This window comes from Kryptolebias marmoratus, linkage group LG2, assembly GCF_001649575.2.
Source record: "Kryptolebias marmoratus isolate JLee-2015 linkage group LG2, ASM164957v2, whole genome shotgun sequence".
In the NCBI taxonomy this organism is placed as follows: domain Eukaryota; kingdom Metazoa; phylum Chordata; class Actinopteri; order Cyprinodontiformes; family Rivulidae; genus Kryptolebias; species Kryptolebias marmoratus.
The window spans coordinates 12,331,737-12,348,625 of NC_051431.1; the positions used below are offsets into that span (position 1 = coordinate 12,331,737).

General features: G+C 45.0%; 1 protein-coding gene across 3 annotated transcripts; it reads left to right on the forward strand.

The window, feature by feature from the left end:
• Window positions 1-466: 466 nt before the first annotated feature.
• Window positions 467-16,639, forward strand: egln2 (egl-9 family hypoxia-inducible factor 2). 3 transcript variants are annotated; one of them, XM_017429032.3, is made up of 6 exons: window positions 467-740; window positions 1,288-2,718; window positions 12,095-12,214; window positions 12,450-12,586; window positions 14,200-14,267; window positions 14,361-16,639. In XM_017429032.3, exons 2-6 carry the CDS (start codon window positions 1,498-1,500, stop codon window positions 14,411-14,413), a joined length of 1,599 nt encoding a protein of 532 aa, XP_017284521.1. In that variant the 5' UTR covers window positions 467-740; window positions 1,288-1,497; the 3' UTR covers window positions 14,414-16,639. The 3 variants fall into 3 exon arrangements, with proteins under 3 accessions (XP_017284521.1, XP_017284520.1, XP_017284522.1); XM_017429031.3 differs by having other exon boundaries at window positions 467-700; XM_017429033.3 differs by having other exon boundaries at window positions 467-696.
• The last annotated feature ends 250 nt before the right edge of the window (window positions 16,640-16,889 follow it).

Genomic DNA, 16,889 nt, shown 5'->3' on the forward strand with positions numbered 1-16,889 from the left:
CAGAGAAAAACTGGCCGATACTCGGCCAATTTTACAGATAGTGAAGTAAAATTCGGTGTGGTAGTAACTGAGAGTCATTCACAAGTCATGCTTAGAGGGTGCACCATCTTGTGATATCACACAAGATTGGTTTTACTTAAAAACGGCTACAAGTCTACTTTCTCAGCTGGTTTTGACCTTGGTCTAAAAAAGTCTGGCAAAGGAAGGTGGCGGGTGATAAGCATTCCTTCAAGGAACGCTAGGCCTTTAATTACATGTAGGTTTTATTCACATTGACATTACCGCTTTTATGTGCAAAGGCCACACAAACTCACAGTAGCACACTTTTATTTTGTTTTTGCGACAGGGCGGTTTTTTGGCTCGGCAGGTCACGTGACTCGGATCCATGCAAATGACTGGCGCGAGAGGAGGGGAGGGGGGCCGCTCTTCCACGCGGGGGGGAGGTGTTTTTTATTATTCAGTTGGCGGGTGGGAAGGAGTCTGTGTGGCTCAGAGCTTCTCCCCTCACCTGTCGGTCGGGTGTACGGTGTCGGAGCGGCATTAGTTCGCCTCCTCGCCGCCCGGATATTATTTATAACCCGACACAAAAATCACTGGTTGGCACGCGCGGGCCAGCGACACAAACCCGGAAGTAAGATGCGTACTCTCAGCCCGTCACGTACGCTCACCGAGGAGTCGCTTTGCTGCGAGGCTGCTGTAGGTAAGAGCAGGAGCGAGAGGTTCGACAGGCTCCTCTGACGGTATTAACACCGAATTTCAACAATTAGGAACCTATTTTAACAGGTTTATAACTTACGTAAACCATAACCTCATATTTAAGAAGTAAGAGTCATTTAAAGTGGCGAAAAAATCAAACAAAAGCGAAATATTCAGTTATGAGTGTGCAATTTAAATATATTACAATTTTTAAAGCTCTCAAGCTTTTTTTATAGTAAAAATAATTGTCAAATGTATACATTTAGTTATTGTTTGACGTAACTACGGTAAAGTAATTGTGTTGAGTTTCATCATTTAAAATGTTGTCATAAAGATGAAATTAAAAGTCTAAAAAGTCATAATTTTCGGCTCGTGAGTGTGTAAGCTGCGTACGATTGGGGGCGATAATACAACTTTGTTATGCTTGGCATTTTGTTTTTGTGCCTTTTTTTAAAGATAAAATCAGAAGCCGGGCACGGCGGACCGTTTGTTTTGTTGTTAACGCTTTTTAACGTCTGTTTACGGTGACAGGTGGTCTGCACCGACTGCGCTATATTTAGCCCCTAAACTGTATCGTTTCGCTGTCCACAGATGTCCCACGTCGTGAGAAAATGTCCAAGGGGCGGTCAGGAAGGATAGCGAGGCTCTGAAAGCGGGTGAAGTAAAGGGCCAGGCGGCGGAGGAGGATGAAACTTCCAGCGGTCGCGGCTGAGCTCCAACCCGTCAGAGAAGGCAGCGGCTCGGTTGGAAAATGAGGCGAGGACGTGAGGTACGTGCGCACCCAGCAGACGACGGCATGAAATGGAGAGTTTGGGGCTGACGGACCTTTTGAAGCCGACCGGGGCCGTCGCTTTCCCAGAGCCGCAGGAGAGGCGGAGGACGAGCGGCCAGCTGCCGCAGCGGCTCGTCTCTCCCTCCGGGCCGGCGGACATCCACTACCAGGCGGACATGGGTCTGAACGGCTTCTGCGCGGCGCCTGCCGGGAGCCAAACGGCCGCGGAGCTGCTGGCGGACATGGCCTCCCAGGCCAACTCGCCCGGAATAACGACCCCGACGAAGCAGTCGAAGAGCGGCGTGCCGCCCCTCTACAACGGCGGGGTGGTGTCTCCCTCCGCCACCGTGGAGGGGAACCAGGCCGGCGCCCTGGCTCACACGCCGCACGGTTACCCCGCGCAGGTGAGCGGGATGGGCGCGTGCCCCCTCACGGGCAGAGGCCGTCTGGCGGAAAACGGAGACGGACTTGCTCCGGAGGGCTGCTCGCTGCTAACGCGGAGGTTCAACGGTGACCTAAAGGTCAGGCAGACTCAGCAGCAGCAGAAGAGGAGGTGTGGGGAGAACCGGGACGCCTGGTCGGAAATCCACAATGGTCACGTGATGGGGTCACCCGGGTTAGGCAGCTCTGCAGACCCGGTTTTCTCATCAGGAGACTCGGACCTGAAGAGGAGGAAGCCGGCTGATGGAGCTGTTGCTAACAAGTCATCCGAGGCCCCCAGAGTGACCCGAGGACTCGCCCCCCTCACTGTTACTGTTAGCAGCAGCGGTTCCTATAGCAACCCCATCTTTGCTCCTGCTTCCTCCAATACTAACCAGCACAATGGACATTTCTCGGCACCCTCAGACTCATCAGCTGCACCCATCCTGATGAACTCCACCCCGGCACTACGGCCCGCTGCAGGAGGCGCTGGCTTGTGCGCAGAGCGCATCGCCAAGCAATACATCATCCCCTGCATGAAGTACTACGGCATCTACGTGAAGGACAACTTCCTCGGGCAGCAGCTGGGCGACCGGGTCCTGGAGGAGGTGGAGGTTCTGAACCGCAGCGGGAAGTTTCGGGGCGGGCAGCTGGTGAGCCAGAGGAGCATTCCCTCTCGGAACATCCGGGGGGACCAGATTGCCTGGGTGGAGGGGCAGGAGCCCGGGTGCCACAGCATCGGGGCCCTGATGGCGCACATCGACGAGGTGGTCATGTACAGCGCTGCCAATGGACAGCTGGGGAACTGTGTCATCAACGGACGCACTAAGGTGAGAGCAGCGTTGGGGTCATATCCCAGCAGATCTCTGGGTAAACACAGCCTGCAGGTAACTCTCAGCATGCGCGTCAGTCTGATGACGTTAGTGGGGCTAGTGGTTGTGTCTTTTCTGCTCTGCTTTATCTCTGCGTCTGTGATGCCGACGTGTGGGCAGGCAAACACACACACACACACGCCACAGGTAGCGTGTCAGGAAAAGTCATGTGATTTTCTGGCACGGGAGGGGTGGGGGGTTCCATTCCTGCCTCCATCCCACTGGAATCTAAAAGGGGAAAAAAAAGAAGACAACTCCGAGGCCTGTATCTCTACTGCCATCACTTTATCTCTGCCAGCATTTTCTACCATCACTTTGACCACACGAACGTGATGCTGGCGCGGTAGAGGGGAGTTCTTTTTTGTTTATTTCTGCCTCCGTTATCTGATCTCTCGAACCACGTGGGCTGCGTGGAAAAACATTGCATTAGAGGTTTAAAGAAAAAAAGAGAGAGAGAGAGAAAAATCCCAACAAACCCATGGCAGGAACTTTGTCTGACGGTCTACGATCTGTCTTTGTCTGTCACGCTGACTGTGTTTCTCCGGCTCTGGTGGCAGCTCTGCGAGGATTTACAATGCGACACCCCCAGACAATGCTGAGCAGATTTTGTTTTTAAAAGGCTTGGCAGAGAACATCCTAAACTGATGCCGCATCTTAGCTTTGGATAGTTTTCCACATGGCAAACTGTGTAAACTGTTCCGACTCAGTTCTCGCGGTTCCCGTCAGATTTGGTTTAAGTAGTAAGGTGTATTGCTTCTCCCCGGGGGGGAAATTAGTCAGAAGGTGACAACGAAAATCAGCTTTACCTCTTAATCAACAAGACTAACGATGGCACCTTTTAAGTTAATGATTAGAACAGATACAGATACAAAACAGCTGTCAAGTTATTATTTTTCCCCTCTTTCATTTGCTGCCATTTGAGGGTTTCATTCCTCTGTTTATTGCACATTTTCATAGACAGCAGTTATGAAAGTTTCCGTCTTTTCTTCCTAATAACTCCATGACCTCACTCAGCTCATTAACCTCAGACACCTCGCCCTCAGTGCACTTCTAGTCGATTTACACAATCTTGACCCTGTGTTTAAACAAAGACGCACCAGTGACCTTTGCTCTCTTTGACTTCAGAATGACGGTGATAGGTTTGGATGGGTGGGGGGAGGCTATGGCAGCTTGAATTAAATTTTTTTTTTTTTTGCCTAATAGTTGAGAACATCTGCCTGCCATTGAATAATTAAAACGTGCCTGAGTTATGACTGAAAACAAAAACCTGTTTTCTCTTTCGCAGCCGTTTAGCTTTACGACTGAAGTTTATTTGATGTGACAAATCAACAATCTGCTGTTATTTTAGACTCGGATCATTTGCGGTGAGAAACTATGGTGTTTGTATGGAGAGTCTGTGTTAGCTACTACCACATCAGATTTTAGCTCAATGTCTGTAAAATTCACTGACTTATAGAGTTCATCTATAGGTAGTTTCATATAACGGGTTTTAAAAGTACACATAAAATAGTTTTCTGTAGTGTACCAAAGAGTGTGATATGTTGATATATATATATATATATATATATATATATACCACTTTCCTTCTAAGGTGTTTCTTGTTTTTTGCCAAGATAATAACGGAGTTTTTCTTTGGTAAAGATGTTGGACTGCTTTAGTCTGGAGTACAGATTGTTCTGGATGGGTGTTTCTGTGGACGAGTACCGAGCTCAGCAAAGCAATAGGTGCAGTAATGGCGTGTGCATGACAGGAAGTTGTTAGAAAGGAAAAAGGAGGATCTCGCTGGAGTTGAAGCCAGCTAAGTAAAAGGTCACTGCAGCGTTTCCATCCACCCTCCTGTGTCAGTTATCCAACAAATCCTCCTTTTTTTTTTTACCCTCACTTGTTTTCCACTTTTTTGTCTTTGAGTTTTGACCTCTTTTCCGTCGTTTACTTCGCTCCCCTTTGCCTTCATCTTATCGAGCGTTCGCTTCACGCGCAAAATATTTTCCTGCCGTTGCCTTGGTAACAGGCCCATACAGAGCAGAGCGGTGGATTGTGCATGAAAGAGACGGGGCGGGGGGTGTGGGAATGGAGCTGCTTGGCAGTACCCTGAGTAATGCCTCGCCAGCAGTTCGTTTGGCATTTCCAGGAGTCGCGCTTTGCATTCTGAGAGGCACGCGGCGCAAAAGGTCGCACCATTAACAGAAGGCGACCACCAGCCCGACCTGAGACGATGGCGGAGAAGTCCTGTATGATGAGGAAGAAAGAAGCAACTTATTACTGAAAGTCACATATGAGAAGTGGGTGGGATTAGACTGGAAGTGAGGGTGGTGGAGAGAGGGGACAGGGGGTTGGTGGCAGTGAGCAAAGAGTTTAGCGGGTGAAGAGAAGTGATGCAGTACAATAGTCGGCATTATGCCAGCTGCTGCAGTGCGCACTTGGATGGCCCCCCCCCTCCAAAGCCTAGCAGACCCGCTAGCTAGCTTCTGCAGATCGGTCGTTCTGAACGTACACAGACACTGCTTCAAATCAATAAACTGGGAACATCAGCATTACAGTGTGTTTATGTGGAAATGCCACTGGTGGTACGCTAACCAAATGTTTGAAATCCATGTAAGCATGGGACAGATGCACCACCATGTTGTTGGGTTTTTAAAATAAAGAATTTGTGAGGCTACGAGGAACACTTTGTGGTTTTGCCACTGTTAGAAAACGTATGAAGTGTTATGAATGACTCAGTTTTCTGTACCCACTGTGTCCTTGTTTGTGGTGGTGGGGGGGCTGAAAGGCCTAGGACAGCTCGCCAATCCATCACATGACCAACAGTTAAACAAACTGCTAAGACCTTGGTGAATTATGTAGGCCAGTGGTGCGTCAGAAGAAAGCAACTGGACTTCTCTTCTTGGTCCGTTTTTTTTTTTCCCTTTTCTCCCTCACAAGCTTTGAAAAAAACCTTTTGAACGAGAGGTGAAGAGTGTTCAAAAACAAAGAAAGAAAGTTCAGTAGACTTCTGTTCACGCACTCAGGATTACAGAGATCTGGTTGACCGAGGAAAGGAGCAGTTTGTAGGATTTAGAAGCATACTGTATAATAACTTTCTTCCAAACTGGTTGTCTTTTATAGATGTAGAAAGTCCCCTCTGATGTTATAGTTGGTTTTGCCCTGTACTGAGCTATGATAGAAGGAAGGCAGAGGATTCTTTAAAGTTGACAGAAACTGTTCCAGTTGCTCCATACTGAACTAATAACATCATAATCACATTTATTAGCTCAGATCTCTGTCAGTAGACCCCCGCAGGGTTGTAGTGTTTGTCAGCTGAAGCAAACAATATGAAAACACCACTATGAACTCCTTATTGGGCATTGTATGTTATGTCCTATAATGTTTCAGACTGAATTATAATCTTTAATAGTATTTGTTAGTGGTGGGAATCTTTAGACGCCCCACAACAATCTAAAGGGTTGCAATACGATTAGAAAAGGATTCTCGGTGCATTTCAGTTGTCTTGAAACGTAAATGACCATGATTTATTTTACATAAATTAACACTTATTTATTTTCATGCTAATAAAGAATGCACAATAATTTACCATATGTCAATTAAAAAAAAAAACTATTACAGGCTGCAGAGCAACAGTTAGCATAGATGCTAACTTAACATTATAAATGTCATAGAAAAGCTGACGCCATTAGCGTCGTCTTTATCAGCGAAACATTCGATTTGTGTATAAATTTCCAAAATCATTACTAAAGACAGTCATATTGTATCTTCAACTATTACTGCGACATGTTTCTACCACAGAAGGCTACGGCAGCTCTACTGGGACAAAGATTAATGTTAGCAGGCTTGATTTTTAACATCTGAAAATGTCCGCGATGCTGTTAATCTAAAAATGAATTTATTAGTAACAAGTTGGAGCTAATATAATGAACTTCATATTTACATTCTTCAGTGCTTACAGTTGTACGTTATGCCTAACTTTGTGTTAAGTGTAGTTAGTCCTATTTTGTGCTGCTGTGATTATTTTTACTGAAAATCCCATTTTGTTACGGAGGAGTAAACACCAAAACTGGTGCAGCCTTCTCAAAATGTTCCACAGTGACTCATCCATAACGAGCGTCATTGTGGCCATAGTGACACTGACTCATCGGACAGAGTACAGTTTATCACCTTTTCTTTTTCTTGTGCTTTGTTTGCATGAAAAATACCCGGTGTTAGGAATATAGTAGGTGTAATGAAATTTGTTTTGAATTTGGATCTCCTGATTATCCCACGTTTTAAAGCACAAGAGAAGGATGATCTCTAAATAGGATGACTGGCAAAAGCAGCAAGCTCTGACTTGAGCCGCGGAGTGTCCCGTGCACGTTTTTGGTCCTCTGCACACAGACAGAAAAAAAATACAGGAGCACATATCTCTTTCACAAGTCTGTTTTGATGCGGTTCCGCGTTAAGTGAGGGTTGAGGCTTTGAGAAGTGACCCTCGAAGCAAAACAAAAAGTGCAGCCAGACGTTGCTCAGTCATCTCTGAGCGTCTGGGTCTGAGCTAGTTCACGGTCACTGCAGCTTTTAATTATTTAATTTCCTTTCCTGCAACCAAAAAAAATCTTTTTTTTTAGCTGATGGGGCCAGTCATGAAAACATCAGTGTGGCAGAATAACACGAGCCAGGAGAGGCTGCACAGAAAGCATCTTGTTCACCTCGTTCAGTTACAGTTTGGTTTAAAGCGGCGGCAGCGGACAATCCTGGTCCTGGAGGGACCGCTCTCCTGCACGTTTCAATCCTTTCCCTGATCTGCGGCACTTCTCCAAGTTCTGCAGAAGCCCGTTAATCACTCAGTCATTCAGATCAGCTGTGTCAAAGCAGAGAAGCATCTAAAACATGCAGGAAAGTGGCCCTCCAGGACCCGGGATTGGATACCGCTGGTTTAAACTGTTTCAAAACAAAAATCCTGATTTCTGCCACATCCTGTGTATTTAAGCTTTCTCAAGAGTAATCGGGGCTGAAAATTGAGCTGAGTGGCGGCTCTGCCTTTCAGTTAGCAGCTCGGCTGATTTAAACTTCCAGAGTTGGGAAACCAGTGTCCTTGAGTTACACCCTCAGAGCCCCCACCCCCATCACAGATCCACACTGTTGCAGAGGAGACCACTGAAGCGGGGTTAGGACTTTAGACGTATTCTTTTTCTTGTTGAGCTGGTTTCATTTAGCATGATCGCACATACAGTAATTCTCAGTCAAAGTATACTACATAGATATATTTGTGCTGGGACACTCCTTCAGATTTTCCCTTTCATAGCCACGACTCTCATAAAATCTTAAATATTGCATCATTTGCAATAATCGAGCTGCAGTTTGTCTGTGCTTGCCTTTTTTTTTAAGTAATAAGTAATTATAGTTCTCTGGAGGCTGTTCAAATGTGTCACAAACCTGATGAGAACCAAGCATGAATACCACGACAGCAACATAAGAGCTTTTTATGACTCATCGATTCAGAGCTGTATTTATAAATTAGAGTTAAATGAGGCTGGATCTGACTTTAAAGCTCAGAAATGCCCCTGAGTGGAAACCCGGGTAAGAGTTATGAACAATGTTGGATAGAAAAGTTAACAAAGGAGAAATTATAAACCATGTAGATGCTGAAAATGGACAATGTTCCTTGTAGACATTGTAAAACATAAACTAAACGTTTTATTTACACAGAAAAGCAGCTGTTCTGGTAAGACTTCGAGAGGCTTTTATTATCGCTGACTCTGATAAAAGGTCGGTGTTAAGGGTGGAAAGAGGCCAAAATGAACAGCTAGTCTGAGCGAGGCTGAGACCAACATGGATTGCTGCTGTCTTCAAATAGCCTCAATCTCATACATGATGGTGATTATTAGTAATCACTATTACTATTTTCATGCAGTGTATTCAGAGATACAAAAGCAAACTTGCTAGGGGCAAGAATTTCAAATTGATTGTTGGGGAGAAGTCCTGTAAGCAACACGTCAGTAATGGGTTTCTCTAACCCGTTGGAGTGTTCTGATTGCATTGTTCTTGATGAATAAAATGGATTTTATAAATTTTTACAGTGGTTCATGTGAACGCTTTATTTTTTTAACTTTAACGTTTCCATTTGTCTCACATTGCTCAATTATTCTGGCAGAAATACAATAACATTCATTCTGGAAGCGCCCCAGGCTTCACCACGAGTGCTACAGCTAGCTGCTGCTGACACTGACTGCTTGCAAACAACCATGTAATTAACCATTTAATGCACGGCTGTGAAAAGGTTTGTAAAATAGCACCGAACTGCTGTGAAATATTTTTAATTTGAGGTCGTTTAAAGAAAACAGCAATCCTCTTTGGTCTTGGCCGTGCTCGGACTAGCCACTAGCTCATCCATCTGGTCAGAATGAAGCTCTCTTTCTCTGCTACAGTCCAGATGTTTGGTACCAAACAGGAGACGATTTGAAACAGCGGCTTGGGGAAAAATGTGGAAACGCAACGCCCCGAGTTCGCTCCAAACTGTTTGAGGTAAAAACTTCACCTCAGCGCTCCACTTCACTCCCACGTATTTGTTCAGCCTCATCGTGGCCCTCAGCGCTCGCTCGCTCTCTCTCATGCATGCAGCCGTAACGCTCTCTTCCAGCACAGCTGGTTCTGTCTGCGCTGTCGTCACATCTCGGGGTTAGTGGCGGTTTGGGCATTAACGCTCGTACCTGGGAGACGGGTGGTGATTCCACTGAATCTCGGCGTGGGCACTGTTCTCAGCAGCCATAAAGAAGACAGGAAGGCAGAAATGAGTGGCAGGATGTGCTGCGTCAGGGCGTCTGTATATTTTGCGAATAAGAAGAGACTGAAATAAAGTGGATGCGTAGAAAGCTGGTTTGGAGTTGGTTCACTTTCTAACGCCTCAAGCGGTTTTACAATAAATCACTCAACACTCCTTTTAAAATGACGTATGCCTGTCCTGTCTGGGCTTCAATATGCTGTCGTCTTTCATGTTTATGCTTCAGGCGAGGGCTGAGTTGTCTGGTATGACATATTACATGTTAATTGTGGTTAAGTGCTGATGTTGAGACTGCTGCAAAAAGCTATTTGTAGAAAAAACACGCCCACTACAGTGACACTTCTCCTCGAGGAAAGCGGGTTGAAATGTACACCAGGTACTTATTGAGCTCGATTAGGTGCCTGAACTATTTGAATCTTCAGTTTTATTTATTTATTAGGATGTCAGTTTCTTTGTCCCTGTCACGGCTGCAAATGGAACAGGTTCTTGTTTGCACACGAGGGCATGTTTCCCCACCCGATAGGTTATCAGCTCGCTGTTATCAGCTGCTCATTGATTGATCCGAAACAGACGGTAATATACGACTTTGACTGTGACAAAGTCACAAAGTTCCTAAAAGGAACCCCCCGTTTGGTCATTTTTTCGTCAGCTTTGAAAGGATGATCAGCGAAAGCTTAAAAGGAGTTAAAGGTGGCCGCTTGTTCTTTCTGTAAAGCTTGAATGCTGATTATTTTTCACTTAAAACAGTATTAGAATAATTAAAACTTTTGTCATTTATATAATCGCTCGGTGACATTTCTCTGCTTTTTATTCTCCTTTTCCTGTCACTAAAATACAGGACGGTTTTATCATGTTTTGTTTAGTGCATAAACGCAGAAAGTAACATGTTATATTCAAATTCAAGTTACTCAGCAGCGAGCCCGAATGTTTCCCAAAACCAAATTTAAAATAAAAACAAAACAAAAAAAACAACCTGCAACCCTTTGTACTCAAGCTGCAAACCAAAACAGGAACTGACTATTTATGAAAACCTCTCCATTCTGTCATTATCATTAGTCAAAAAGTCCCCGTGGGTCGCTCCAACGGGGTCATAATTAACATCATTTACAAAAGCTTCCTTCGATGTATTTAGAGTTTGAGCTCAAACATTTGTATTTGCCGCTTTGAGTCGTTGTAAATGCTTTCTAATTATAATTTAGAAAACAAGCTAAAAGGCATATTAGATAAAACTAAACCCTAAGCTAAATCTAACCAGTTATTTCCTTCATTCATTCACAGAGACTAAAAACAAAGTCCTAAAATTACATTTAAGTGGACAGAAACACGACACAAAATGACAGGAAATGATGTACTCTGTATCAAATAAAGAGAAGCTGTTTTTTTTTGTTTATGTTTGAGGTTTCATGGAACTATACCTTGAAATAGTCCCACAGTCACACTAACGAAAATAAAGGAACCTGACGAACGTTTGCCGAAGTGACAGCCCGACACAACAGGCCGCTCACGAAGTGATCAGTTGGCCTCCTGCGCCTTTTTCTAAACACAGCCTTGTGTTTACTGATCACAGAGATCGTTTTGTTTAGCCAACATTCAGAATTTTCATGGTGAAACAGGGATTCTTTCCTGGCAGCTGAAGTAAAACGGGTTTCGGAGGTTAATGAGCTCTGACTGCGAGCGGAGGCCAGTAATGAGCGCTGACAATGGTGGCTGGGACCAGTCGCAACCAAAACCACTTGGCTGTGAAGGAAGACGAGTCGGAGGGAGGCAGCGTGTGCCTCCTTACACGAAACGCCGCGTTTACTTGTCACAAAGCAACACAGGGGGGGGAACGGTTTGTTTTTATCTCTCTGAGGGCTTAAGACTCTCATTTCGGTGTTGCAGAGCTTCAGTGGCGGCGGCGAGCGCGTTAAATCGATACTGCAGCAGTGCAGAACCTGTTAGTTGTGACTGATGGTGTCCTAAAGCCAAGCTGAAGTGATGCACTGACTATCTGTCAGCATGAGTCAAAGACACTGACATTTTAACTTCCTTTGTTGCCATCCTTAAGAACTAATTGTCTGAATTTCCAAAATCTGTCATCTGTCGACGTTTCTTAAGAAACAGAGGCTGTTTGAGCTCTTTGCAGTCAGAGGGGAGAGCTCGGAAACTGTTCAGTGTGGCCTGATCACACAGACATCGGCTCAGCTCGTACCCGGCTTGTTTCCAAGCGAGCCACGGTCCTGCCGTCTTCCAGTCCCTTCTCAGACACGCGGTCAGGAATGTGCGTCGACCCGGAGAGCTTTCACGCGAGTCTCGGTTACCTCCCGACTCTCCCCCGGGGAAAGTGGCATCCTTCTGCCTCCCAACATTCTAGACGTCCAGCAGGGGAAATGCCAGCGTGGGACTATTGTTTGACAATGCAGACTGTATCTGCAGATCGTTTCTTAGCTGGGAACAGCAGCCGAACCCTGACACATTTCTCAGAGTTAAGTTGAAATATTCCCCCTTCAGGATAGCTTCCTATGGTTGAAGGGAGCGTTCATGGGATTTAAAATGCAACAATAAATGCTTAAATTTCTTGTTTTTGTTTGTATTTTCTTTTAGGCCATGGTCGCTTGCTATCCAGGGAACGGGGCGGGATACGTCCGCCACGTTGATAACCCCAACGGCGATGGCCGCTGCATCACGTGCATCTACTATCTTAACAAGAACTGGGATGTCGAGGTACGTTTGTCAGCTTGATTCGGATCCTAACCCCAAGCTCTTTAAGCTGTCCTTTCACTGCTACAGATCCTTTTTTTTTTAAATCGAAGCTGCTAAAGTTTTATACTGAGTTAACTTGAGCCTTAAACCTAAAAGAATAAGACCACATTCCCAGCCTGAGAAAAACCACTGTTCATTTCTGCAGAATCAGCACTGCAGACATGTGATGGAGTTTTGTGCACGTTTGTTTATGCAGACGCAAGGAGGACTGCTGCAGATCTATCCCGAAGGCAAAAACGTGGTCGCCAACATCGAACCTTTGTTCGACCGGCTGCTCATCTTCTGGTCTGACCGCAGGAACCCACATGAAGTCAAGCCAGCCTACGCCACTCGGTCAGTAACCTGGAAACTAGAAGTAAAAAAATGTTCACATTGTTCAGAAAAGACCAGCAGTGTATATACAGTACGCACAATAACTAAAGGTACTCATTACAGACTGGCTTGCCTCAACAGTACAGGAATTCTGCATTTTCAGATAACTATAATGTAGATTTACTGAAACATCACTTTCCCCTTTCATCCCAACGAGCTCAACGACTTTGCCCAGCACGCTTGTGTGTTTGTAAACTCAATCAGTCAAAAAGCGATGGAAATAAAGCCGACTGGCTGGCCGTGGAACAAAACCAGGAGCCGCAGCAGTTGGCGTTTCCTTGATGCTGACACGAGATAGACCCACGATCGCTTAAACAACGGGCTTATTTACATCATCGCGAGAAAATGTTTTGTCCGCCGCCGGGATCACGTGAAACCGAGCCTTCCTCCCTTTGCCGTTTGACTGCTGTGGGGGGGTGGGGGGTCCGGAGGCAGGAAGCGTGTGTTTCCTGAGGAGGTCGGTGGGAGGGGGAGGAAGGTTCGATAGCGGCTCTCGTGCTGGAGACGCACACATGAGAGACAGGAATAAACAACAAAGGCCCACGGGGGGGGAGAGAAGCTGTAGGAATTAACCCTCCGCTGCCTGGGACCTCCGTTATCCACGACGATTACCTCAACCATTTTGAACTTCTTGTTTCTGATTGACTGCAGGGACATTATTACCCATCCGGATGGATTTTCTTTCAGGCGTTTTGACCATTACTTTGAATCGTGTGATTTCTTGCTCACAGCAGAGTTTGGTTCATTTGGATCTGTTTGTTTTAAAGTCGTGTGTCTGAAAGTAATCTACCCACAGATGCACTGATTGTTGTTTTTCAACTCTGACCTGCCAATTTCAAATGTGTCGATTTCTCTCAAAAACTATAATTGACATAATACAAATAAATTTTCCTCCTTATTCCTGTAGAACTTTGACCTCACATGAATACAAGTGAGGCACATCACAGGACAAACATTTTTTTCCACAAAACCTAAATTTAAACTAAACTGCGCTGTGTCAAACATAATATTCAAATAAGGAGAAGCTTTGATTTACTTTAAGATGTGTGAAACATTCACTACATTTGTTGTAACTGTATACATTACAGCCTGATATTCCAAACAGTGAAGCTATAAAATCTTTATTTACGTTTGTCTTTTAGCTGCAGGCCTCACAAAGTAATTAGGGCTTAAAATAGTTTCAGTTTAGGTGGCAGGTGATACTTAAAAATAAACTTTTGAGCTCATACTTAGCAGGAAAATGTTTATATCTGTAAAGATAATTTTCTTTTAGCAGCCTCTTACACCTCTTGGACTTCCTCTTTCTAAACACATTTAAGGTGTCACAAACAGCTAAATTTGTCTTTCTTACTCTTCTGAAGATGTTTTATATCAGCTCAAACTAACCACTTAGCTATGATGCATTCACGGACAGGGGGAAAAAAGGCTTTTGAGCTCCTACCTATGGTGCGTTAAAGGACTGTGACTGGTCGAATTGATCACACTGAAAAGCTGATCCTGGTCATCTGCTGAACAATCGCTGCTTTCCTAATTGTACTTTTAACCTTTCTTTGTGTGTCTCCTGTGTCCTGCAGCTACGCCATCACAGTCTGGTACTTTAATGCCGAAGAGCGGTCAGAGGCTAAAGAGAAGTACAGATTGGGTAAGCAGTTTCTACGATTGGTTTTATTTCCCTTTAATCACCTTTGATTTGATGTTGCCTGTCACTAACGGCCTCTGTCTCCTGTTGGCGCAGCATCGGGACAGAAAGGCGTTCAAGTGCCTGTCACTCCAAACAGCAGGTCATAAAACTCCTCAAGTGACCGGAGAGCACTCTCAAAGTATTACGTGCCTTCCTGAACTGCTAATGGTCGCGAAGGGAGACACGGTTAAACTGTCAACCCGTCGCCGCAGCTCCACGCCGCGCCGCTTCCCGCTGAGCGCCGTTCGCCCGGCTCGGGCTGCCGATCAGAGACGTGGCGGGAGTTACACAGCACAGCGGGACGGGTTCGGACAGCTGAGGTGAGATCAGACTTAAGGGACGTGACATGAAAAACGAAGACTTCTGCGTCCCACTGAGTCACCTGAGAAGACTGCCACCTTAAAACTGACTTTCTATAGTTTTTTTCTTCTTCTTCTTCTTTGTTTTTCAGTTCTGCCTGTTCAGTTATCAGCATTGTTGTGATGTTTTGACATATCAATGCTTTACTTTGCTCTGGTGTTATTTACAGTTAGAACACAAAGAGCAGAAATGATGACAGACGGGACAGACGGCACAAATCAGTCCCCCGAGTTCCTTAGTCCCATTTGGATGTGATGAGGCCCACCTTTGTCTCATGGAGTGGGTGTGTGTGTGTGTGTGTGTGTGTGTGTGTGTGTGTGTGTGAGAGAGATCAGGATAGAGACAGAAAAGAAAGAGGTCCTGACAAGGCATCAAATGATTGAAAGTTTGGTTCAGATCTTTTGAAGTTTGCTTCTGTGGACAGGTTATGAACAATAAATATCTTACCTGTTGCAGATAGCTCTTTGGCATCCTCAGTTTGGAACAATGGGAGCTTAATTATAAGGAGTTGACGAGCAGCAGAACCTGTTTTATAAACGTCACACTGCCCTTTATTTTGCATTAGACACTTATTTATATGTAATTCTGTGGTTATTTGCAAGCGAAGAAAGCAGCAGCGGTTAGCTGTAGCACTTCCCCTGCAGCTTGTGGCACTTCCTGCAGGAACATTCTAACGTTTCTGCTGAAATAGCCACGTACTTTGGCAGCGTGAAAGTTTTCTAAAGCAGGGTTCGCAGAAACCGGGGTTTTAGTTTTGAGGCTGGAGCTGTTCCAGGATGACGGCGATCCAGTCTGGTTCTGGCCCGGCTCGACCCCAGCTGTCAGCTCGTCGGCGAGGTCAGAACCAATCTGCAACGGGTAACCGTTCATAACCCTTCCACTGAGTCTCACTTTAGAAAAATATCGGAGCTTTCCCTTTAACGTCGCTCGAGAAATGAGCGTTGATGTGACAGAGATCAGTTCACAAATCAAATGATCGCAGGATTTCAGCTCTACTCTGTAGTTTAACTCTTTACAGCACACCAAGTAGAGTTCACTAATTCTTTCAGGGCTTTATCCAGCTTGGAATAATAATAATAATAATAATAGAAAAAAAAACTCAAGTTTTAACGTCGTAGCACAACAAAAAACACTTCAGGAGAATTCAGTCGGATTCTTATTTTAAATATTGTCTCAGAGTTTGAAGACTGAAGTACTGCACCAACATACACGATGCTGACTGAGACTGAACGTCACGCCTGAGACAGAGCAGCACCGACCAAGTGCATTGTGGGTGTTTTTATGCCTGTATCCAGATCCGATTGAGATGTAAAAATAAAAGTAGCGTTTCTCCTGACAGTGATCACCTCAGTGGGCCTGCAGACCGTTCAGAGCTTAAAGCACAGATTAATGGACGCACAGTGTGAACTGCTGAGTGTTTGGTTTCATGTTTTTCTTCTTCTCTTTTTATTTTTATTGCCCGCTTACACGTGGGGTCAAGCGTGTAAACGTGTACCTTCACACGCGCGCGAGACGGATTCCACCGCCTCGAGGAGGGTGGCGGGCATTGTCTCTGTTGTGCGTTCACCGAGTGGTTCAGAAAGACTTATTTCAACGAAAAGCACTTTATTCTTCTTTAAAAAACGCCACGACAGAAGCGGTGGAGCTGGAAGACTTGGGTTGATGCCTATAATGCTGCGGAGGGTTTGATATTCAGATGCAATACAAACTAAAACAGTGAGAACAAATGAAAAATGTTTGCCTCTTTTTTGCTTTATTTGATGTGTTTCATTAAAACAAAAGTACATGGAAATTGTAATTAATATACTAGGGGAAAAAAGTGAAATTTAGCAGTTTTTTTTCTTTTAAAGAAAGAATCTCCTGGCAATTTTGTTTTGTTAAAGCTTTGTTTTAAATAAAGTTTGGATGATGGTTCAGATGCACATTAACAGCCCCTAAAAAGCCCATTAAAGAGGTAATTATTACCAAAGGAATTGGCCTCTTTGGGTTTTTTTTGTCTGTGAATAAAGCCGACAGGGGAAGACATTTTAAGAGTCGGCCATCCCGGGTGCGTGTTCAGGGAAGAGTAGCTGGTTATTTATAAACCTGCAGCGAGCGCTCTGTGATCCAGTCCAGGACTCTGAAACACGTCGAGACCCAAACACAGCTGCACGGCAGACTTTCCACGCCGCTTCAAAACGAGCGATGAACAAAGATCAGTCGGTCCTCCAGTGTTTCTGCTTC